The sequence below is a fragment of the Berghia stephanieae genome, chromosome 9 (genome assembly GCF_034508935.2).
Source record: "Berghia stephanieae isolate SIO BIC M18660-M18661 chromosome 9, UCSD_Bste_1.3, whole genome shotgun sequence".
NCBI lineage: Eukaryota > Metazoa > Mollusca > Gastropoda > Nudibranchia > Aeolidiidae > Berghia > Berghia stephanieae.
Genome location: NC_088368.1, coordinates 7853367 through 7878366, shown reverse-complemented (window position 1 = coordinate 7878366; position 25000 = coordinate 7853367). Strand labels below are relative to the sequence as shown.

Genomic DNA, 25000 nt, shown 5'->3' with positions numbered 1-25000 from the left:
CTTACCAAATCCAGTGCAATAATGTATTACAACCTTTAATTCAAATTCTCAAAGAACACAGTGCACTTCAAAAGGACAATACAGTGACAGTTTGTTTTGTTTTGTTTTTAAGGGTTTTACGGCGCTTGCAACACATGAAGGTCATATAAGCGCCATTAAAAAGGAAGAAAATGGGATAGTAAAAAGTTCTAGAATTACAATTTAAGCACCCAAGAGAAAGTAAGACAAAGGGGAACTGGGAACAAATAGGGATCAGATGTAGAATCAAAGAGCATACCACCAATGTACTTAGTTTGAGATCACCTATAAGTCTCATCCAGACACAAGCACAGGTCCCCACGAAGAGGATTACACTCAAATGTTTATAAATCATAAATAATACATCAACAAAACATAAATCAGTGCATAACAGAGAGATGATTTACAATGAAAAAAATATCATCTCCCAAAACTAACTATACATTTGATTGTTTCCCTCCCAGCCAGGGTATCCGGCCAAGGCCAGGACAAAACCAAGTAATCTCATTCCAAGACAAAGACAGAAAGCATGTTGGAAAACAGACATAGGGGGATAGAAGACACAGTATGTACCTCCCTGCCCACTATGGGAGGTCAGGAACCCCACCCAGACAGTGACAGCATCAAGGCACTTCATAGTAAAACAAGATCAACTACACCTTTTAATTGTAGAATCGTTTTTTTTTCTATAACAATTCAGTAAATCCGGGGTCCTAGTATCTCAATTGGAACGGCACTCCACTCATGAGTGAATGAGACTCGGATTGATCTGCCAATTTTTTTTATCTGCCCCCACCCCCTCCTCCCCTGTTCACAATATGATTGATTGGGTAGCTGAATATGTCATCTCTACAAGCATCCTATTTAAAGGGTAGCAATCAACTATCACTGTCTGATTGATCCTACATTTTGGCTCTTATTAAATTATATTGGCAAATCAAACTGACCAGATTTATATTTCATGTGCATTATTCAATAAGAATTCTCATAAAATTCCACCCAAAATGTGTGCCCTTAATTCTGTATGTAAAAAAAACCTGAAAAGAAAAAACAAATAAAAATTAAACAAAACAAAACAAAACCAAACAAAAAACAAAACAAACCCCAAAATACATAACAAAACAACCCCCCCCCCCCATTCAAAAACACAAACAAAATTAAAGAAAAACCCCACATTAAAAAAACAAAACAAAAAAAACCCCAAAAACTAAAAAGACAAAACCAAATTAAAATTATCTGGAACAGCAGATAGTAGGCCGACTTATTTCGCGGAGAAAAATTTGTATTTGTTAAAATACAAGGCAGCTCGGTTGATGTGGAAGATTATCAAACAACATGTAAATATCAAAGATTGGACTCAACTTGATGTCATACAGCAGTACGTGGGTTGTTAGGTCGAGTTTTAATCAGGTGAAAAGTGTTGTATCATATATAGACTTTAATCCTATCCAAGAGGCTGGAAACAATTTCCTATTGTCTAATGTTATAGGAATGAATGAAGATAAATTCTGTATCTTCTTATAAATCCGTCAGTTCTAGAACGGTAGGTGTGCCTGTTAGGTAAATTTACACAGTAATATGAATAAAAACTTATCTACTGGAAGATGTGCTGTAAAAATTAATTTAAAAAATGTTAAAAAACAGCTTCAATAAAAAATAAAAAAAAGAACAAAATATTAAGCATGGTCTGTTTCAGGCTTTAAGTCCTTCTTCATCCAAATAGTTATATTCATTTTTGTCAATTACTTTTAAAGGCAATAAAAGAAATGGTTCCATGGTGAAAAGAAGAACTCATTAAAATGGCCAAAAACTTCTTCAAGCCTTACATTTTTAGATATCGGTACTTGTCTCTTGCATCTGGTTACGTATGAGGTTTCAAGAAAAGGCACATAGTTTTCATTTTACAACAATTGTATGGTAAACCAAACTTCTAAACATTTCGACATAAATCAGCTTAACTGTTTAATTTTACTTTAGCAGCCATGCCGCGGGTAACAAACAAAGAATCTGTCTATCTATCTATATATATATATATATATATATTATATATATATATATTATATAAAATATAAAAACAAAAAAACATGAAATAATAGTGCACAACTATTTGATAAAAGGAGCTATTTATAAAATTTTTCAAGTATAATTAAGATCAACTCCTAGAATATTGTTTCGAACATTCACTTCCTGAAAAATCAGAATTTTAGCCACATTTAGCTCCCCCAAAAATCTACCCATAACGATTAAATCTGTATAAATGGCAGTTCTGTTATTGGAAGTGTAAAGGCACTTGAATTCTGACTGCCTTTGAAACTAAGTTAATAGGTGAAGTGTGTGTAGAATGTCATGACTGTATTATATGATGTAATATCAAACAACAATATCTTGTCCATTGACTAGTGACCTGAGTAAATCCAAATACATTGATGACAGCGAGAACGTCAAGTGTCTAAACCTGGGTTACAATCCCATCAATCGAAGGCATTCCTGAAATGGGAAAGAAAATACATATCCCTTTTGAAAACAATTATTCGTAATGACGATTTGAGATATTTCTACCTCATAAAGGATATGATCGAGGTATTTGGTAATCGCTAGGTATTTTTATTACCACTGTATACAACAAAGAGGAATGGAGAATCGGGATGGCCCAATGTGTTAAAGACACAAGAGGAACCAAGGTCTTAGGTGAGGTAAGATAAATACCATTAGTCTCTTAAGTAAAAAATTATAATCCAGTTAAACAGTTTTATAATCAAGGTCATGATATTTTGTGTGTGTGTGTGCGTGTGTAACTCTCTCTCTCTCTCTCTCTCTCACACACACATACAGACAGACATACACACACATATACAGACATAGACACACACACAGCCAAAATTCAAACAAACCCACCTTTGTGAGTAGATAGTTTGGCTTCACCAATTTATCTACAAGGTTGAAATGGTCCACATCAGGAATATCCAAGTAACTCGTCTTCACTCGATGATCACGAAGACTCTGGCAATGCAAACACAATTCATCATATGTGAAGAAAGCACAAAAACACTTCAAATGAAAAATATGACACAAAATCTAATCCTGGTAATATTTCATTCAGCTACCTCCTCTGTTATGGACAAATATTCTGCGATCTTTAAAAAAAAACAAAACATTGGTTATGAATTTTCTTTTAAAAAAAAGAAAATGGAGCTTGAAAAGTTGATATCTTCTGCTTCTCACCTTCTCCATCTCACCACTCTGTCTACGAAACTCTGGTGAGTCATATTCCCCGACGGCCACGATGATGTGTCGGTGGCCGCTGTGGGCCGCAATGTCTTTGATACAAAACATGGGACTCACTTTCTCCGCTTCTGATCTACACAACAAAAACAATAAATAATAATGTTAGAGTCTCCCTGTCTCTCTCTCTCTTTTCCTTCCTGCCTCTCTCTTACTATTATTATGATTATAATTCTATTCAAATAATAATAATAATAATAATAATAATAATAATAATAATAATAATAATAATGATAATAATAATAATAATAAAATAATAAAATAAAATAATATATAACAATAATTATTATTATTGATTATTATTATTATTATTATTATTATTATTATTATTATTACTACTACTACTACTACTATTATTATAGTTATCATCATTATCCTTATCCTTATCATTATTATTACTATTATTGTTATTATTATTATTATTATTATTATTATTATTATTATATTTTTAATTATTGTATATTGTTATTATTGTTATTATTATCATTATATTATTATTATTATATATTATTATTATTATTATTATATATTATTATTATATTATATTTATTATTATTATCATTATCATTATTATTATTATCATCATTTTTACTGAAAATCGGAATTGGAGGGTTTTTTGTTTGTCTTGTTTTTAATGGCCAAATGAAAATCTATATGAAATAAAATGTTATTAGTTAAAGAGGCATCTTTGTAGACAATATTGGCTTGGACTTACTCCGTCAATCGAAGCGCATCATTCTCTGATGTCTTGGTTAAAGGTCTGAGGTCAAATACACCACTCATAAGGACTGCTCCTGTTGATAAGGGTTGATTTGATGGGCTAATTATTAATGCATGTAATGCCACAATAAATAAATAGTTATGATAAGATAAATAAAATAAGTGAATGCAACAAACTATCACATGACAGAATAGACATTACAGACCCCACATCATTTCAACATTACACAGGGGCACTGGGAGGATTGAATTACTGGAGTGACAGATTTAGTGTGGTGTGATAGATACAATTGATGTGTATAAGATTTGCGGTGAAGGGCAGTGTGCTTATTGACTTGAATTTGAACTTGAAAAATATATGCACATATGGCTGATTCAAATGAAATTGCTATTCATTCTTGAACAAGCCACATCAAATTTCCACTTTATTCTACCAGAATGTACTTGCTTATTTAAATAAGTTTATTTGTCCAAAACACATAAATATATGAGAATTCATGACAAATACGGAAAAATTGAAATTGAGCAGGAAATTGGGTAGTGCATTGGAATTTTTTTCTGGCGTTTTGATATATTAAATGTTCGAGGAATGAGGCATATTTAGTAGCAGGAAAATAAAACTGTAATATGCCAATCCTACCCGCCTGCTCTCTGCTATCAAATCCATCCAAATAAGTATGGCATTATTGGTACATCTTTTGTGTGATGCTTCTTAAAGCAAAAATGTGATTTTTTTTCTTCTTGCAAAAATATGAAAATATATATTGTTAATCAAAAAGCATGCAAAAATAAATTCACACCAAAATTGTTGGTTGGTTGTTGGTTACAATTTTACAGTATACATCAATTTAAATAGCCAGATATTTATTTAAACCTAAATAAATAAATATCCAAAAAAGGAATTAAATAGTTCTTCTTTTCAAATAAATAAAATATTAAAAAAAAACACAGAGAAGCTGGTCCATTAGAATATAAGCAGAGAAAGAGATTATTTTAAAATGTGAAATGAATAGTAACAATTTTTCACTACCCACTAAAGAGGATCAGAGTACTTCAGTCAGATCTAGTATTAAAGTATGTATTCCAAGCTAAAATTTCATTATATACAAATAGCAAAATTTAAATTACAAAGCCACATGTGAAAACAATGGAAAATAACTATTTATTTATCAAAATCGGAAAAAAAAACAAGTTATGGGTTTTTAAAGTTTCATTTTTTTGATGGTTTGTGAAGAATAATAAATCTTGGTGGCGCGTTGCACTGAAAACAAGCTAGGGGCCCCAACTTTTGAGATTGTAATCTTCAAAGTCTGCTGATTTTAAAGGTATAAGTTTTTCACCATTAACTTAAGTTCAAGACAGAGATAGACTGTTCAAATATGCCTCAATTTAAAAATTTTTTTTTGGATGATTTGTGACAAACATAAATCTAGTATAGGGGAAGAAAAAAAACCCAAACAACAAAACAGGCTTTGTTTACATGGATGGCGCTATGCATTGAAACAAGCTGGGAAATCATAATCTTCAAAGGCTGCTAGTTTGAATGGTTTAAGTTTTTCACCGATAACTTAAATTCAAGAGAAAGAGAGACTATTCAAATAGACTTCATTTTTGATGATTTGTAAAGAATCATTCACCTGTTAACAGCAGTAGTTTGGATACCTAATTAAAGCTATCAACCAAACTATTTGTGGGTGAGGCCAGGAATAGAAAAAAAATCTGGCTCACACCCAAAACTGTTTACATGTGATTTCAGTTACACAATCAATTAAGCCACAAGGCCCTTTATCATACGAGAGCCACACCTTTGATCATTTCCGGGTCAAATGCATCATATTCTGAAAAGGAACTCTTCATCATCATTGCTGCAAGGTGTCCTCCTGCAGAATGTCCAGACAGATACACGCCACTGAAAGGGATGAATGAAGACTTCATTAAATTGACATGCAAATTAAATCTAATCTATTCTTCATCACCAAGTAATAGAAAAGAAAAGATCAAAAGTATTACTGGAAAAGACTTGTCAGTGGAGATGACAACAAATCAGATCTATGACAGCAATAATAGTAGAAAGGGTCGGTAATGTTCATGATCAAAAGGCTCCATTTCCTTAACTCAAGTGACGCGGCCTTGCATTCCGGAAGCTACAATGGACAGTGCCTAGTTGCTACAGCTGATCAGTTGAAACAATGGCAGCTCGCCTAGCAGTTTTTCAATATTTACACCCATCCCAGAAAATATACTTTTTTGAGCTAATAGCAATAATTTATGGTACAACCTTTATATTTTCTTAAAGGGAAATAAGATATTTATTGAGAGAGCAAACTTAGTAAGAATTTATGAAACCTGCAACAGTCATCTTTCTATTACGAATAATTGAGTGGTGGAATGAGAGGGAGCAAGGCTTTACACCTTATTGCTACACACATTAGCCTAGTTTTCGTCTAACACACGCATATACACACCAAGAGCCCACGTACAGATGCACACATGTAATAAAGGAATTTTCTACAAACACACACACGTGGGTAACATTATTTCTTTGTGTCCTTTGTTTGAGATGTAACAGATGACCAGAGCATGCAAAACAGCGTGGTAGGGGCATGGGGGTGGGGGGGGGCTCTTTGTTGGCTTTGTTTATGACTTGAAAGGCCACTAACTTGCCTTCAACAAGTTGAAGGACATAGCTAAATTATTGACCAATCAGAATCAATTAAATTTTTACTGCATTTCTAAATATAGAAAGGTTAACAACTCCATTCATAAACGGGGTTGATCTTGTCCTCAATAATGGACTGGCGCGCTTGGCGTCAAAGCCAACTCGTCCTCAATACTGGACCATCGCCCCACTGACTCAGTTATGCTCGTCCTCAATATTGGACCTGCGCGCTACTAGACTTAAAAGGATGTCAACTCATTTGAAAAGAGCTCGATGAGCTCAACAAATTAAAAAATCGGCAGGAGTGGCATCCAAATAAATGTGGTTAAAATCCTCACACAAGACAGGATTTCTTTTGTCCCCGCTGCCCAACCAGCTTTGATTGGATATATGGGTCTAAGTGTGACTTGGAGGAAAGTACAATGCAATAAAAAAGTATTTCAACGAATGGCAAACATTTGTAATCTGCTTCAAGTGTGGGATAAATTTTGGATCCATGGGCCTTACTGTCCACAAAAAATTGAATGAGCACCTGGGATAAACCAGTGTCTGTAAATTTTTTTTTTTTAAATGAGCTTTTATATAGCGCAATATCTACTAAATGTGCTCAAAGCACTTTACAAGGGGTCCCTGGTCAACAGCAACATTTAATATGTAGGATGGGACATACCGCCTGTTAGGCGATATTACAATTTTTCGGACAAAGACAATGCTGTTAAAGGCCAGGTACTCATTTTACACCTGAGTACGGTGAGAGAATGTGAGTAAAGAGCCTTTTCCAAGGACTCAACTATGCGCAGAGCACAAGGCTCGAACCCAGGACCTTCCGATCCGAAAGTGAGTGTCATACCACTAGACCGCATAGCAGTGTCTGTAAAAATGGTAGCAAGCAATTTGCATTGTTTCATGCTACACAAACCAGTTTCATTGACTTCATGGCTTTATAGAGTGGTAATAATGCAGGTGGAGTGAATGGGGTTGTCTCAAAGGTGCTTTCCATTACTTTTGTTTTTTTTTTTCAAACCAATCAATATTTGGTAAATGTGATAACAATTCAAAACCAGCATTCTGATTGTTATTGTAATTATGAAAGTAAAACAAAGCGCTGCAGTCAACTTCTGATGAAATGATTCTTGAGGTCTTCCCATACATACTTCTATGAAGTGTATGATATCTATAATACAACTTTTTTATTTTATTTTATTGTATTGTTATTTCTCATTTTACCTGCTTTGTCTTTCCTTGGCTAGTTTGATGATAAAATTGACAGCCTTTTCTATTTGGTTGATAATGGTTTCCACAGTAACTGCAATCATAAAATATACATTATTCAGCCTTTTAGTGTGAGAATGAAATTCTTTTAAAAAAAAAACAAAAAATCAAAAACATTTGAGCTTTTGTATAGCTCAATATCCACTTAACATGCTCAATGCGCTTTACAAGGGGTCCCTAGCTATGGCAAAAATTAACATGTAGGACGATACATGATGCCTGTTAAGCAATATTACAATTTTCTTTTCAGACAGAGACAACGCTGTTAATGGCCAGGTACTCATTTTACACCTGAGTATAGTGAGAAAATGTATGTAAAGAGTCCGTTCCAAAGACACAACTATGCACCACTCAAAGTGGGTCTCGAACCTAGGCTCTTCTAATCTTAACCCTCTCGTGTTCAGATTCTTTTTGGGGGAGTAGATAATGAGTTCCCTATATGGCCATGTCAATCATGTAGACATCCTTTGATGATATAAGCCTACTCTTTGATATCTGTAGTCGCATTTTCGTTTTCTACGGTCACTCATGGCTAAACTCCGCCCAGAAACGATATCATAGGTCCGGCCATCACCAAATTTCAAACTTTTGTTCTCGTGAGTTCTTCAGTTTTTTGACCGAAGTACGATTGGTTACTGAGCATCTTGACCCTTCAACGATTGGTCGTTCTGGCAGCTCAAGTGTCAACAGCCGTCAACAATGAATTGAATCATCGCTGAGGCAGTGGAAGACTGTCATGGAATAGTTGCGTCACATCGCCACGTTGTTGAATAAATTATCCAGGCATGGCCGATAAGTAAAAAAGCCAAATTATGTTCTAATTACATTTGAAACAAACAAAGTATATCACTGATCTCGTTTCTTTGAGATATAAAGAATGATATAAAAATCAAGAAAATTGGCCGATAAATAAAAAAGTTGCTAAAAAAAGCTAAAATAAACAAAAGCAACTTTTAAAATCAAATTATATTGTAAAACAGTTGGTTTTCAACCGATTTTTATGAAACAAAGACCAATGTACTTCTTTTTTCAAGCTGATTTCAGCAATGTGACTTTCGAATTCCTCAGAATTATATTTTTTACTTTTAGATTTTAGCTTTTAGGCCTACTCAATAAGGTGTTATATTCTTGCATAACAATAGCGTAATACATCGACGGGGAGAAGCGTCTTTGTTTCGGCCAGCTGGATAGATAGCCTGTGATTGGTTGAAGACTTTGAGACGCTTGATTCACAATTCTACACGAACGGACCCCGGCGGTCTATCAAAGAGGTGTAACAAATTTATTTACCGACTATTTATCTTGGTGCTAAAATTACAAAGTAATAATTTCGCATCAGAAAAAATAACTGAAGTTCCTATCTCTTTATTACAATAAAATTGATACCTCGAATGACAAAATCGACCCACAAATAAGGGAGTTATAAATTATTCATAATATTTTTAAAAGTTTACAATAATTGTCTTCAAAGTAATTTTTCATCACCAAAGTCGTAATTTTTTACCGATTTTTACAAACAAAGTGCAATGTCAATGATTTTCACCCGCAAATAAAATAGATTTAAATCGCAATTTATGAAACGTATTTTCTTTTCTGTCGGCAAATTTATAAAAATCAAAGCTGAAAACACCCTGCGGCAGTGACAGGGCCTGTCATTTCCTTCACAACGATTGGATTTTACTTACTGAGGCCAGTCTTGACTACCCCGCCCATGAATATTATGCCGTTGTCGGTTTTTGTCGGGTTGAATCTTAAAGAGTTAAGGCAATTGCTATACCACAGGATCACATAACCCCCTATAACTCAATATCTATCTGGTTTCAACTCAAGATCTACTAATTTTCTCCAAAAGAGCTGTAAGGGCCATTAAAATGTTTGTTTTTGTTGTGTTTATTTTAAAGGGTTTTACGGCGCTTGCAACACATTTAGGTCATATCAGCGCCACTAAAAAGGAAGAAAATGAGATAATGAAAAGATTCTAGAATGACATCTAAAGCACCCAAGAAAAAGTAAGACAAAGGGGAATTGGTTCAAATAGGGAACAGATGTAGATTCCAAGAGCACACCATCAAAGTATTTAGTTTGACATCACTAAATATCTCACCCAGACACCAGCACATGATCCCACTAAGAGGAACACACTCAAATGTTTACAAATCATATGATTAAAATAAAAAAATAACAGTACATAACAGAGAGATAATTTACAAGGAAAAAAAAAATCATCTTCTGAAACTCTAACTATACATTTGACTGTTTCCCTCCCAGCCAAGGTATCCGGCCAGGGCCAGGACAAAACCAAGTAATCTAATTCCAAGACAAAGACAGAAAGCAAGTTGGAAAACAGATACAGGGGGATAGAAGACACAGCAAGTACCTCCCTGCCCACTATGGGAGGTCAGGAACCCCACCCAGTGGGCCATGAAAATGAGATTTCTTCTGATACCCAAGCTACATTACAGTACAAATTCCGTTCTTTTGGAAGTAATAAGTAAAATTAGAGTGGCATGCTACTGTAAAATTGAAACAAGTATGTGAAGGCAACTGAGAACGCTCATTAACTTTTATCTATATTTCCTACAAATAATTTTTAAAAAGGAATGAAATAAAATAAAAACGTTGAAAAAAAACAACAAAACAACGAATAACAAAAAAAACCAAAAAAAACAAAACAAAAAACACCCAAAGAAACTGGAGGGATGGGGGAGGGAGTCAATGAATGAACATAACTTTTAAATAAACATATGAGGTGACAAATGAAAACTCTCTCAATAGACACAACAAAGATACTGGCTAAAAACTTTCTCTCAATGAAATTGGCATAACAATTTAAGAAAACAAAAGTTCTATCTCTTGGATCAAAAAAGATGTATCTCACATTAACGCAATCTCTAGCCTTGAAATATTATATGTGCTGACTTAAGATGTAATTTTTAAATTCAACCACTTCCTGATTTTATAATACATATCTTTTCAATCATTGTTTCTAATCAAGATTTTAAAAAGTGTAAAACATTCAGAATGAATTCAGGAATATCACCCACTTTGTAGTAAGTGAGCTAATCATTATAAAAAAATATACACCCAATCGACATTTGATCATTCTGAACTTTAAAGCTAAAAATTGCCATTGAAATTTGTTGACCTACTTTTGTTGAAACAACAATATAAACAAATACATGAAATAAATGTGCAGAAAAAGAGTTACTCTAATCTTTAATGAAAAAAAAAATAAAAATAATAAGAGAATCAATAAGGATGAAGGAGTCAGTTGATAAATCACCCATAAATGATAAAAAGAAACAAATTATTAACTTCAGACAGAAGATAAGAGGGAATAATTATGTCTAAGAATAGTCACCTCATCTAAGAATTGGAATCGAACCACAGAACTCTTACCATATTGTTAAGTGTCTAACCATTCACAAGCACCAGATCTGAGCTCTTCAGAAACCGTTGCTTGATCCCAAATTAAAGTAAACACTCGTTTATATATTAAAAAAAAAGATCTTTAACTATTATTCTTCTTCCTTACCATGAGGAGTCAAATCGTAACCGACAACAATGACCGTGGCACCAGCATTACACAGTGGAACTGCCATGAAACCTGAATTTTGACGACTGGAGGAAAATATACCAAAAGAAAAAAAAAAGGTTACAAAGATAGATTTATGACTCGCATTCACATATATAAGGTTGGAATTTGTAGAATATTCTTGTTCAGGTTATTTTGTCTTGTACATCTAGCTGTAATTAGGTAACTGGGTCTGAGAGAGAGGGAGGGAGGGGGGGGGGGAAGAGAGAGAGAGAGAGAGAGATAGAGAGAGAGAGAGAGAGAGAGAGGGAGAGAGAGAGAGAGAGGCAGAGAGAGAGTGAGAGAGAGAGAGAGAGAGAGAGAGAGAGAGAGAGAGAGAGAGAGAGAGAGAGAGAGAGAGAGACAGACAGACAGACAGATTTAATATAAAAGAATTTTTTCTGACATTTCGACAAAACAACAGAGAAAAGAAAAAGACAAAAGACTAAAGTTTTCCCCTATAGTAGGAACATGGTAAAGACTGTAAAAACACCATTTTTCAAATTTATTACAATTTTACAGAAAAGTACCAAAGACAGTTCCTGACAAAAAAAATATAAAAGGGATGTAACAAGGACAGCAAAAATTGGATTAATACAGTACAACTTGTGTACAATGGCCTCGGTTGCAACAGGAGCTTGGCTAAAACAGGGAAATTTTTTTATCCCATGTTCTACGGTCAATGTAATTCATATAAATCATGCATGGTTATAAAGCGGTAATATTTATTGGAACACAGCTACAATGGAGGTGTGAGTTGCAAATCCCCAATTTAGAAAGATGAAATACTCAAAGAGAAAAGCACATATCACACATAACTCATAGATTGGGGTGGGGTTGTGGTGGACGAAAAGTAGCCATTGTGTGTACTATTGACATTTCTCTATGTACTTTATTTAACATACTATGATTGATGCAACAAAAGGCTAGTGAGAGGCACATGACTGACTGATTAACATGTTGATTTACTTAAGCCTGATGTGTTAGGCGTAGAGTGAGGGGTATGGGACTTGTGACTGATTAGGTAACCAGACCTGCCAACCTTCCCAGAATGAAAAGTGTATTCTATGATCCTAAAAAGTGTATTTTTTAGCAAAAAAGTGTATTTTGTCCACCTGTCTGGAAAATAAAAGTGCGCAAAATACAAAAATTTATATAAAAGCTATCATCAAACCCAAATCAAAAATAAACTCCGATCTTCATCATTCAAACATTCATTTGCAGTAATCACTAGTAATTACAATATTATTATTATATTAACTTAATGACCATTTTAAATCAGTATAAGGCTCAGAAATTGCAATATCAAAGGATATTGCTTTCAAAACACTCAAAGAAATGACCAAAAGACCCCAAATATGATGGTAGTATTGATGCTAGTGCCTGAAGAAGAGGAAGTGGTGGTTGTAGCGATGGTGCTCTAGTGGTGGTGGTGATGGAAGGAAGTGATGTGGCGATGGTGGTTGTGGCAGTGACAATGCTGTGATGGTGGCTGTAACCGTGCTGATGCCAAGGTAGTGATGGTTTGAGATGATGATGCTGATGTCCCAAATGAAGTTGTGATGGTGATATACATCTGCCAGCCCAGTAAATAAGTTGAAGATTTAGAGATAAAATATTTGTGAGAGTGGTCTTCAATATAATAGAGATGACAATTTGAAGAGGTGACAAGATAATTTCCATTATTTTATCAAATGATCCATGTCCCTCTCTCCCTTTTTTTATAGCATTTACTACTCCTCCTCCTACTACAACTACAACAATTCCTACAACCACTACTAGACTAGTACTTTTACTACTACCACTACTACTTTTACTCCTACCACTATTACTAATACTACATACTAATACTATTACTGTTGGTCAAATGATGGGAAATTCACACACATATCACAGACAAGTTAAATACTTCTCGAAAATTCATTTCGAATCATTTTGTTCCTAAAGCTGCCCAGTTGGTAATGATAAAAAAAAAATCACTCATACAAAATAATAAATCTTAAAAAAAGATCATTACATTTTTAAAAACAAATTAGTGTAATTTTAGTAATTATAAAGGGAAATAATCCATTTGTTTAAGCTTATCAGCAATACAGTTTTTAATTGAAAGCTTCATTGCCAAAGATGTTAGTTAAATTTAATTTTCACTTAAAATTTTCTATTTAACAAGTGGTAAAAGCTTAAATGTGGCCTGAGGCCATTTAAAGTATAAAATAAGCTTAAATGATAATTCTATGCAAATCCTCAAAAAGGAATGAGAAAACTATTGGTGAAAACCGGCAACATATAATTAACTGAAATGATAACAATAGTTAACTGTGATGTATCATTCAGAAATATGGTCAACAATAATTGATGTATGACATGTTGTCATTTTCAACATCATTCTTGCTTGAGAATATAAATTCAAAATATTACAACAACAAAAATCGTACTAAATCCTTTGGAATCATATCCACGTATTTGAGTCCAAAAATCGTACTAAAATACGATTAATTGTACCGGTTGGCGTAACTAAGCCGTAGGAGAAGTGACTAGGTGATTGGGTCTATGTGAAGCCTGAAAATGTGTGTGTGTGTGCGGGGAGGGGTGGGGGGGGGGTGGGGAGGAGTTAAAGGAATGAAAGTTACAGTCACAGTCATGTCGTTTGATATTTTTAATTAGGGAGATAACTTGAAGTGTCTTCCTTGCACTTTTTCATTTCCTTCAATATTGCCTCCCTTCAAATACTGTATATAACAGGACTCTGCTACAACAGGGATATTTTGTTAGTCCCACTATCCCAGTTGTATCCGAGTTTAACTCTAATTACTTTTCACAAGATGAAGATATCTGTAATGGAACAATAGTTTGACTCCAACTGTAACTGTCTACAGCTACTTTCAATGATATAAACACAAGTTCCGAACCAGGCATGTTGCTAGTTTCAAGATAAGAATGAAGACAAACAATTGAAACAACATGACATCAGGTCTCAAGGTAACAAGAGAGATTTAACAGATCATAACTATCACATGATCATTCCCATTATATGTAAAAGTAGTGTTGCTACGTGATTTTTGATTGGATGTCACAATGTAAACATTTCCATCACCCATATATAAATTGCATAGTTGCAGTATTTTTATGCATAATGAGAATGATCATGTGATAGACATGTGATGAGTGATACGTCTGATCAGCTAAACCTCCCTATTAGGTATGTAAAGCACACCTATCACTTGTAATATAATAAGCTTATGTTACAAATAATAACGACCCTACATAAAGAGCAATTTCCGCTCAATTTTATATATCTGGAAATTAAAATCAATTGTAATGACTCACTGGAGATCTGGGATCTGCCAATAACCTCCATGAAAATACACAAATATAGGACATCCTGTGGAATAAGAAAAAATCATAAACAGGGAGAATTACAGTGGAACCCATGTATAACAGGTCAGAATTTAACAGGGACCTGGTTATAACAGGTCTTTAAAATCCCTGTTTTTTTCACACATTACACTCAGATAAGCCTACAACTAAAGGCAACCGAGAGATAATCTAGGCTTTGTTCATGAATGCTCTGTGTTTGTGTGTGTATGTACAGGTTACTTACCACTATGCTACTTCATTTTAAATGGTGATTTAGGCCTTTTGGGTTATTTCCCTTGAAATTAGGCTGTAACAGAACTCCGTTATAACAGGGATTTTAGGCGGGTCCCACCATTTCTGTTATACTGAGGTTCCATTGTCATTTGTAGTGTGCTTAACTTCTTGTTATATGGCCAAAATTTCTACGCTCATGTCTGTTTCAAATTATTTTCTATGTGATATCTTAAAAGAAACATGGTTTCCTATTAAAATGTCACGGTTGAAATAAGGCATAGGATCAATGCCAAGTGTTGAAGATTCATATTATTATAATAAATGTGACAACATATTATAAAAATTTGGAACTAAAAAAGGTCAAATTGTTGTTGGGGGAGGGGGGGGGGGGGGGGGGGGGGGAGGCAAAGGTGGTAGCCAGAGAACGCTCCAGATGGATATCTGTGGTGGACACCCTTTGTAAGTAAGTAGTAAGGAGTAAGTAAGTAATAATATAATAATAGAGAGAAGAATTACAAGGGAAAAAATGCTCATCAAATTGTCCCAAGCCAACAGAAGTATTGACATTTGGGACAAGACATGATGCCTGTAAGGTGATATTATAGTTCTTTATTTTCTTCTTTAATTGATAAAGGCTACACCGCTACTGATAAGGTAGCCATTTTATACCTGAGTATTGTGAGAAAATATAAATAAAGAGCCTTTACCAAGGCAACAACTACTTTGCATCATCCACAGTGGGGCTGAAATCTGGGACCTAATGACACAAGACAAGTGCCATTCACAAGAACACTAAGCTGTTCTAAGCAAGCAAAGATGTGACGAGAGCCTCCATAATGTTACTTAGTCAGGGACGTAACCAACATCTCCAATATCGTGTTAATAACAAAAATAGATGACACTTGTATTACGCATTTTCAAAATCATATAATGTTCAGTTGGCTTTACAATATAATTAAAGAAAAAACAAATACACACACATGCAAATACAAATGCAAACACATGTGCGCACATAAAGTTAGCACACACATCCCCACATATAACATAAACACACACACACACACACACACACACATAATTGAACATCACACATGGGTTATAATATGTCTAAGATTAAAAATGGTGAAAGGAAATGTTTTGGTTTAGATTTTTAAAAAATGAACAGTTGGTCATCCCCTTGGCGGTGTTGCTAGGAATAGAATTAGTTTATGTTTTGTCAGAAATTTCAATTTCCAAATTACAAAATGCTGCTTAAGTGCTATGATTTAATAAAAAATAAAAACACAAATCAACAACAACAACAACAACAACAACAACAACAACAACAATAGGAAAACAAAGCAAACCCGTTCTGGTGTGACTTAACTTCATCAGACTTCTAACACTGAAAAAAAAAAGTCACATACATGGAGCCCTGACCTTTTTTGGGTGCACTTTTCTTATGGTAGACATCCATTTTCTGATTCGGTGTGTCACCATATGATATGTCTGTGTCACAGTCCAGGACCCATTGGGAGTCTTGGGTTCCTGAATTACAAATTGGTTTGAATGATAAGATGTACAATAAAAAGTCATATATATATATATATATATATATATATATATATATATATATATATATATATATATATATATATATATATAATATATATATATATATATATAATATATATAATATATATATATATATATCACAGCTGGGGTTTGAAAATCATAATATCAGCCCCATATAAATGTAATTTTGAAATGATTTATTTCCAATATTAGTTTATCTGTGTTTACTTTCACTGTATAATATTAAAAACAAAAGTTATCAATATCAAATTATTTTGAAAACCTTTGAAAGGATTTCGTTTTCATCACCTTCTCTTGGTGAAATAATGAAAAATAATTAAACAACTGAGGATCTGCAATCACGATTTTTAAAATGTGGACCTAGTGTCAACTTTGCCATCATGGAGCAGTTGACCATATTTTATTTTCTATGAGAGACAATACGCTTTTCCTTGTAAATCTTTTCTCTGACCATGTGTATACATTAGGAATCATTTAAGCATTTCCCTTTTGACAGCAATCCTGTGTTTGTGTCATTGTGAATCTTAGAAAGGTCAAGGCTACAATAAGGATAAGTTGATGTTAGGATCTCCTTTTATTTCATTTTTTAATTCTTTATATTTATTTTTCTATTATTAAGTGTCAATGTCCCCAATTCTCCTGTATGTACGTTCTTTTTCATCACTATAAAGTGTTAAAATGTAAACATTTGGCTAAGATAGTCAATTATATAAAGACTCACCTTTATTGCATGCTTCTACATGTGACAGAATTACTTCATTGGGGCCCATGCGATGTGACCATCGACTAGGAGAATACATGTATTGAATTTCCTGACAAAAGGACAAAAAAATATAAATGATTCAATGATGAAATTGCTATAAATCCAACAAGGAAGCCTGACAATTCAATTGCTTTACTTGAATTACATGAATACAAACCTGTCTGGAATTCGCAATGATCTTGTTTGGTTTGATTTTTTTTTCTTCACTGTAATATTTTTTTTGTTCAAGATGTTGAAGTAACTAGCTTAAGTAAGAATCAGGCGAAAGTTCATTGTAATAGACCAGTAATGTGTACAAAGCCAGTAAAATAACTCTTGTTTCATGATGGACAAACCAGAATATTTCAAGCTCTTTGGCCTTCATGATGTTAACGATACTTTATAAATGAAGTGTGACATAAGAAATAGGTCGACTCCATGTTGAAGATGATGGCATTGATTCATGTATTTGTTTGTAGAGAGTAATTTTTAAAAATGAATGACTCAAAAATAAAATTAGAGTTTTGATAACAAACAAACAACCCCCCCCCTCCCCCCCTCCTCCACTCTTCCAAAGAAGCTACCCCAGTTATTTCCAACTCAAGAACTTTCCTTTTTCAACAATAAAAACAATAAAACACTAACACAATATATAAAGTACAGAAAGATGACAGGAGCAAAGCTTTAATTCAGACTAATCAGGCTTATTGAGTGAAATACTTACAGCATCTCTTATTTCGCCTTTGTTATTTTCATTGTTATTGTTATTGTTTGCTCCTATTGTTGTCATTATGAAAATTGAATATGATCTTGATCCACTCTTATAGTACAGCCAGTCTGGAAAGACCCTTTTTACAAATCAAAATTACTGAAAAGAGAAATGAATAAATGGTTGAGTTCAAATAATACATTAGCAACAGTGCTTCCAACACCCAAGTTTTTTTTTTTAAAAAAGGAAAATTGTCCGGAGTCTTCGAATGACATATGGTCCACAGCAGGGTCCAGGGACAGAGTCCTGGTAGGGGTTCAGGGGATGAAACTTCTAAAGAATTTTGATAATGCATTGAGAAGGTCAAAAATTATACGTCCTGATATATGTTTAAAAAGTTGCAGGCAATAACTATGACTTGTCGTTTTATATCCAACTTCATTTACGCCGAAAACATGATACTTTACAACATTTTAAAGTCTAATTTTATAATTTTGTAATTTTGCAAAATACAGAAAATCCCTAACAAAATTTTACATTAAGGCAATAAGTAATTGTCAGAAACTACGGATTTCCATAAAAATACGGATGATTGGAACCACTGTAGCAAAACCTTGTGGAAGAAATAAATTAATATACTACTATGATAGAGTGTTTTATTTACTGAAATACCAGGACTCTCGGGAGCCAAAGGAGAACGTTTACCCAAAGGATTGCTTCCTTTTCTTTTCTTCTTTTTTTTTTTTTAGTTTCTCAAAACATGCAATGTAATTTAGCATACGGGTTAGTGGTAAGCTTTACTTAACTTTCTCATTTCTCTCTTTATTATTTGCTTAATCATCTTTTGGTGTTTGGAAATGACAAATTTCCCCTTTTTATCTCTATCTGATTGTTTGAAATTTCTTGGCATCTGTACAAATACTTTCTATTCTCTTCAAATAAAACATTAGTGTTCAGTTTTTATACATTTAGCAAAGTCATCTTCTGGGTTGTTTAACTTTGTTTTTGTTTAAGCATGAGCTAAACAAACTTCCTTTATTTCTTATCATTGATACTCATATAAGAGCCTTCTCCACCCATTCCTCTCAAGGTAGGATAATAATAATTATATTCAACTTGGATGTAACGATGTCTGGGTATTAAGGATAAGAGCCTACGATCTGGGGTCTTGTTGAGCACAAAGTGCTATTACTTATTAATCCCCTAATGAGGAAATTCAGGATTTCTCTTTTCCTCATAGAACCCGTTGTTGAACAGAGGCTGTTAAATCTGAAGTTCACAGTACAAACCTTTTATAATGTTGAGTCACTTTAGTAATTAGTCCCAGATATATGTACTTTCAGGCTTTCCAGAAAAGGATCCATAATTTGAAGAAACACAGTACTCTCTTCTTTTGAAATATAAAATACTGTCTTTGATTTTTCAGATTACATCAAGCAATCATAACATCCGTTTCATGTAAATGATCTGATATTGATTTGTATATTATTCACTCTAATGTTACACAACTAAAAAATATAGTGAATGCTCTAGATAACATTGGTTTAACATCGATATCTTGAATATATAAATAAAGAGTAACTGAAAGTTGTTTGCTTTTCAGAGATTTTCTACCACTTTGCAGATGAAGGCCAGATCACAATGCATTGTGCTTTTTCTTTTTTAAGATTTGGGACAACTGACGGGTACTTATTTGCAGGTCTGATATGTCAATTCATTATGGGCTCATCATTGTTGTAAAATGAAAATCTAAAAAAAAAAAGACGAAAAACATTTTCCATTACAACAATGTTGAACTTGGCCCATAATTGCGTTTGGATGTCAGACCTGCATATATACACGTTGGGGACATCCTATCTGTCTTTAAAACGAACTGCTTGATCCTGTTGCATTGTTCCAAACGATGCCGAATGCTTCCCTGTCGGAGACAAGAATGAAGAAGCCCTGTTCCATTCCCTGCAAATTCCAATAAATGCCCAAAATTCCGATACACAGCGTCTATTGTCTATTATGGGGCTGTTTGTCAGTATTAGCATGTGACTGGGTGTTGGCGTGGGGGAGGCTTTTTTAATGTTTGACTCTCTCTCTCTCTCTCTCTCTCTCTCTCTCTCTCTCTCTCTCTCTCTCTCTCTCTCTCTCTCTCTCTCTCTCTCTCTCCCCACAAGGCACAATGCATCAAGGTTGGAAGTAAGACTTTCTTCTTTTAAGCTACCTGTGACATATCAATATTGCTCCTGAAATTAAAAAAAAGTAGTCGTTCAGAACCATATATGTATATAGCTCATGGAGCCGCAGACTATTCCGGTCCCAACTGCATTAAACGGTCAAATAAATGTGCTTGCTATCCTTTGGATAGGACACTACAATTACAACCTAACTCAAACAGCGGAACCATTCACCCAAGCACTGCTGAGTTTGAGTAGACAGAGGCAGAGGGTTAAGAAAAAGCGTGATTGTTGTATCCAGGTTAGTGAGCTTTTCTTTGCTCTTGAAGCTAGTGCTTTACATTTATCAATCAAGGAAACGAAGTTGAAAGTTGGCTGGCTTGCAGGCCGCAGGTGTAGGAAATCTCTAGGTTTAATGTGTAGACCTACGTTCAAGTTCAACATGCTCCATGAATTGAAGAAGTATTTTAATAAAGATATAGACTATGTTATTACCTCTTCACTCAGTTTTATTGACAGGTAGAAATCGGTGTACATTCACTTTTACTGTTTGTAATCCTCAGCCAATTTTGTCTTGCTTGGAAAGTTTATATCGTCGAAATCTTCATGAAATGATCCGGTCGGTAATTTTTTACGACTTCCGGTCTGTTTGTTTACAAACTGCAACCAGCAGAAAGACTATTGCAACCACAGCTCTATGATTGCAACCCTTTGCTGTAACGCCGGAGTGAACTTCCTCATCCTAATTTACTGTTGGCTTGACCTGGTATTGTTTTAGTGCTAAAATTCAAATGGGGAGAAGGAAATGTACTTTCCATATCCTTTTCACTTACCGAATCCTTATTTTAACTTTAATTTAAACTTTTTGATAAAAAACGCTGTGATTATCCCCAGTCCAGACACCTGGGGATAACCAAATTTCGTTATCCCCAGACATATTTGAAACTCCGCTCTTTTAAACCATTATCCACATTCCAGTTCCAGAATATGGAATGTTTCCGAATGCACATAGAAATAAGGAAAGTTAGTAAAATCGGAGTGACTATTCTCACCCCCGGGATGAGAATAAAAAATCGATCGAGCTCTTACCCCCGGGATGAGAGTAGAGGTCCTCGCCACTTCTCGCTATTCTCACCCCTGTTAACCAACATGTAGGGAGGGTAGGTAGCCTAGCCTAGTCGCCACCCCTTCTCGCTATTCTCATCCTGTATTACTATTACCTAACCAACAACCAGATATAAATTGAGACAGGGGAGAGAAAGAAAGAGAAGGGGGGGGGGGGGAAGAGACGAAATAGAAAGTGGAGGAGAAAGAGAAGAAGAAAATACCAACAAACTAAAATAGAGAAAGAGGGGGGATGGGGAGAGGGCAAGAGAGATATGAAATATTGAGTGGGCGAGAGAAAGGAAATACAAACAATATAAAAGATGTAGAGAAATAGAGTTTGGGGTAGGGGGAGGGAGAGAGCGAGAAAATATAAACAAGTTAAAATACCTCACGTAGGGAGAAATTGAGACAGCTAAGTCAACACAAAATGATACTATGCCCATAAAAGGAAAAGTCCAATTCTTAGAAATTGGGCGAATCCAGTTCGCTTAAAGAGAGAGAGAGAGAGAGAGAGAGAGAGAGAGAGAGAGAGAGAGAGAGAGAGAAAGAGAGAGAGAGAGAGAGATAATCCCGTAGACAGATTTCCAACAATGATTCCCATATCTCAAGCCAGCCAGTCTACATTTTAAATGCACGACATATATGTTCACCCTCCTTACGTCCAGTACCACGAGAGATTTGATGATCAGGTGAGAGTAGTGAGGTAGGGGGGGGGGGGGGGGTGCTAAGCTGACCCTACACAGGGATGAGAATAGCGAGAAGGGACGGCGGCTAGGCGAGGCTACCCTCCCTACCTGTTGATTAATAGGGATGAGAATAGCGAGAAGGGACGGGGGCTAGGCTAGGCTACCCTCCCTACCTGTTGGTTACAGGGGTGAGAATAGCGAGAAGGGGCAACTACCTCTATTCTCATCCCGGGGGTGAGAGCTCGATCTCTTTTCTATTCTCATCCCGGGGGTGAGAATAGAGGCAGCCTAATAAAAATCTATAAAAACATAAAATCAACCAACATTAAATCAGTTGTTACTACATAATATTCACAATATGCATCGACTTTGAAGTGGGTGTCATGGCCGAATGGTTTATTCGTCTGCCCTGGAAGTTTTACCGGAATCGACGTTGTACGTTCGAATCCTGGTTCCGCCACTTAAAATTTAAAAAAAAAAATTATAATTCCGTCTTCATTTTACAGAACGTTGCAAGGGATAAATGTCCCATCCATCCTCACTCCCCCCCCCCCCCCACCTCTTTCTTTTTTTTTTTTTTGTTCGAGTCTATTCTTTTCTCCTTTTTGTTTGACCTTTTGTTCTGTTTCTGAGCATGAATTTCTTAAAATTGTTTTAAAATTAAAAAATTATTGTTTGTTTTTTTCTCCTCTATCTGACCATTTGGTCGCTCTGTGAATATTTCTGTTTGTTTGCTTTTTAGTCACTTTTTGAGATCGGAGTGGGGACAAATATGACAATTTGCTAGAAACTAGAAAGATACTAAGAGAGAGAGAGAGAGAGAGAGAGAGATAAAGAGAGAGAGAGAGAGAGAGAGAGAGAGAGAGAGAGAGAGAGAGAGAGAGAGAGAAAGTTTAAAAAGAAAAGAGGTGGGGGAGGATGGATGGGACATTTATCCCTTGCACCATTCTGTAAAAAGAAGATGGAATGTAAAAAAAAACAAAGTGGCGGAAGTAGGATTTGAACCCGCAACATCGATTCTGGTAAAACTTCCAGGGCAGACGACCCAACCATTCGGCCATGACACCCACTTTGAAGTCGACGCATAATGTGTATATGTAGTAACAACTGATTTAATGTTGGTTGATTTTATGTTTTTATAGATATTTTATCAACTTTCCTTATTTCTATGTGCATTTGGAAACATTCCATATTCTGGAATGTGGATACATAATTGTTTAAAAGAGCGGAGTTTCAAATATCTGTCTGGGAATAACGAAATTTGGTTATCCCAGACAGGTGTCTTGGGATAACGAATTTTCATTATCCCCAGACAGGTGTCTGGGGATAATGACAGCCAATAAAAAAACATCTTCAACTTCAAGACCTTTCGCCTTTGCCTTTCCTCACTTGCAAATCAGAATTTTACTTTTACAAGAGTACTGATCCATTGACAGTAGCAAATCAGACTACAATTGTAAACTATGTCTAGCTCTGTTTTTGTTTTTAATTGGAGGCGGGGAGAGGATCACTCAGAATCAACTCTTTTGTCGTAAAAGTGTATGAGTTGAGTATGAGTATGAAACTAATGTCAGACATATCAGTAGGAAAAATGTAAGATTTAAAAATGACAACAAAAAAAGAAAAAACAAAAAACAAACAAACATCTGAAATAATCGGTCTGCCTCCTTACACTCTTACTCTTACCTCCTGGTTCCTCAGATGAACTACCAAGCCATTACTATTACATCGTAGCTGTTGCCAGATAGTTGGTTTGATTTAATGCTTAGATATTCTTCACTGCAACACAGTGCACAAACCCACGGGCTCAGGGCTTTGTTTTTACCATAAAACACATTCAATATCCCCTGATATTAGAAAATGATAAATAATACCGCTAGGTCATTGACCTTAGGACTAAGTAGTTTTTATCCCCTAATATGTCCATGATACTTAATAATTCTTTTTTTTTTTTTTTCTACAGAAAATGGCGTCGTGTGAAACAAATAACCCACAAGGAAACTCAGCATCATTATTTTTACAAGCTTGGAAATCAGTCAAAAAACATTTTCCAAATAGTAATGAGGAAAAACATCCAGAGACAAACACAAGTTCTATTATTCTACACCCTATTCAAAATATAGATATTGTTGTAGAGTTCTGTTTTAATGAGAAAAATGCACAGGTTGGCCCACAAATCCATTTAAGATCTTGCACACTTTCTGATTCGTTTTTAGATGAACTAAAGAAAATCTTTACTTTAAAATGTTCTAATTTGACCGATTGGCAGAATTTAGGAGATGAAATTGAGACAATAATACAGTGTGTTGAAATAAAAAGAGAGAGAAAAGTACATAAGAAGAACAAAAAGAGTGTTAAGAACAAAAGAGACAAAGATACTAAGAATGTAACTAATTCCTCCTTGGAAGATGATGGTGAGCAGAACCTTTCACAAACTGAAATTGTGCCTGTTCTTCATGTTGGTTTGAATTTAAATTGTCAACTAGAGGAAAAGAAACCGAGACCAAATTATTTTATTGCAATTCGTATTCACAACAAACATATCATTAGCAATATCGCAAATGTACAAAGTGATTTAGTTAGCAAAGAAGGCTTATTAACAAAGGGCGTAATTCCAAGTGAAGCTCTCCATTTGACTTTGTGCAACTTAGGACTAGATTCAGCCACTGATTTATTATTAGCTATTGAAGCCATAAATCAAATGAAATTGCAGCTACAAGAAGTTCTACCCAGAACTCCTTTCATCGTTCATAGCGTGTCAAAATTTTTTAACAGGGCAATTTATGCAAAAGTCGAAACAGATGAAGATTTTCATGTTTTTAGAAATTTGATGATAAAAAATCTTGACAAAGCAGGAATTGAGTTCCGTGAAGATCATGAGGTATATAATCCACACATCA

General features: G+C 34.7%; 2 protein-coding genes across 2 annotated transcripts in view; one reads left to right on the top strand and one right to left on the bottom strand.

Moving 5' to 3' along the window:
* Positions 1–2082: 2082 nt before the first annotated feature.
* Positions 2083–20905, bottom strand: LOC144979593 (kynurenine formamidase-like). The gene is made up of 12 exons (XM_078926353.1): positions 20803–20905; positions 18158–18301; positions 17413–17503; positions 16536–16643; positions 14853–14907; positions 11487–11572; positions 7907–7985; positions 5826–5929; positions 4016–4094; positions 3241–3376; positions 2914–3018; positions 2083–2505 (listed from the first exon to the last, which is right to left on the bottom strand). The coding sequence occupies exons 2-12, from the start codon at positions 18221–18223 to the stop codon at positions 2479–2481; spliced, it is 936 nt and encodes a 311-aa protein (XP_078782479.1). The 5' UTR covers positions 18224–18301; positions 20803–20905; the 3' UTR covers positions 2083–2478.
* Positions 20906–20965: 60 nt separating this feature from the next.
* LOC144979592 (uncharacterized) overlaps positions 20966–25000 on the top strand; it is a 4861-nt gene continuing 826 nt past the window's right edge. The window contains exons 1-2 of the mRNA XM_078926352.1: positions 20966–21073; positions 24064–25000. The exon at positions 24064–25000 is cut by the window's right edge and continues 826 nt beyond it. Coding sequence (XP_078782478.1) covers positions 21005–21073; positions 24064–25000 — 1006 coding nt within the window. The 5' untranslated portion in view covers positions 20966–21004. The remainder of the gene's footprint in view (positions 21074–24063) is intronic.

What these genes read in the sequence shown, in the direction of transcription:
- LOC144979593 (XM_078926353.1), bottom strand. Translation starts at nt 18,223, where the DNA reads ATGACAACAATAGGAGCAAACAATAACAATAACAATGAAAATAACAAA. An exon ending in GAAAAGTGCACCCAAAAAAG is followed by an intron (nt 14,908 to 16,535) that starts GTCAGGGCTCCA and finishes CTTATTCCACAG; the next exon opens with GATGTCCTATATTTGTGTAT. An exon ending in TTACGATTTGACTCCTCATG is followed by an intron (nt 7,986 to 11,486) that starts GTAAGGAAGAAG and finishes TTATGATTGCAG; the next exon opens with TTACTGTGGAAACCATTATC.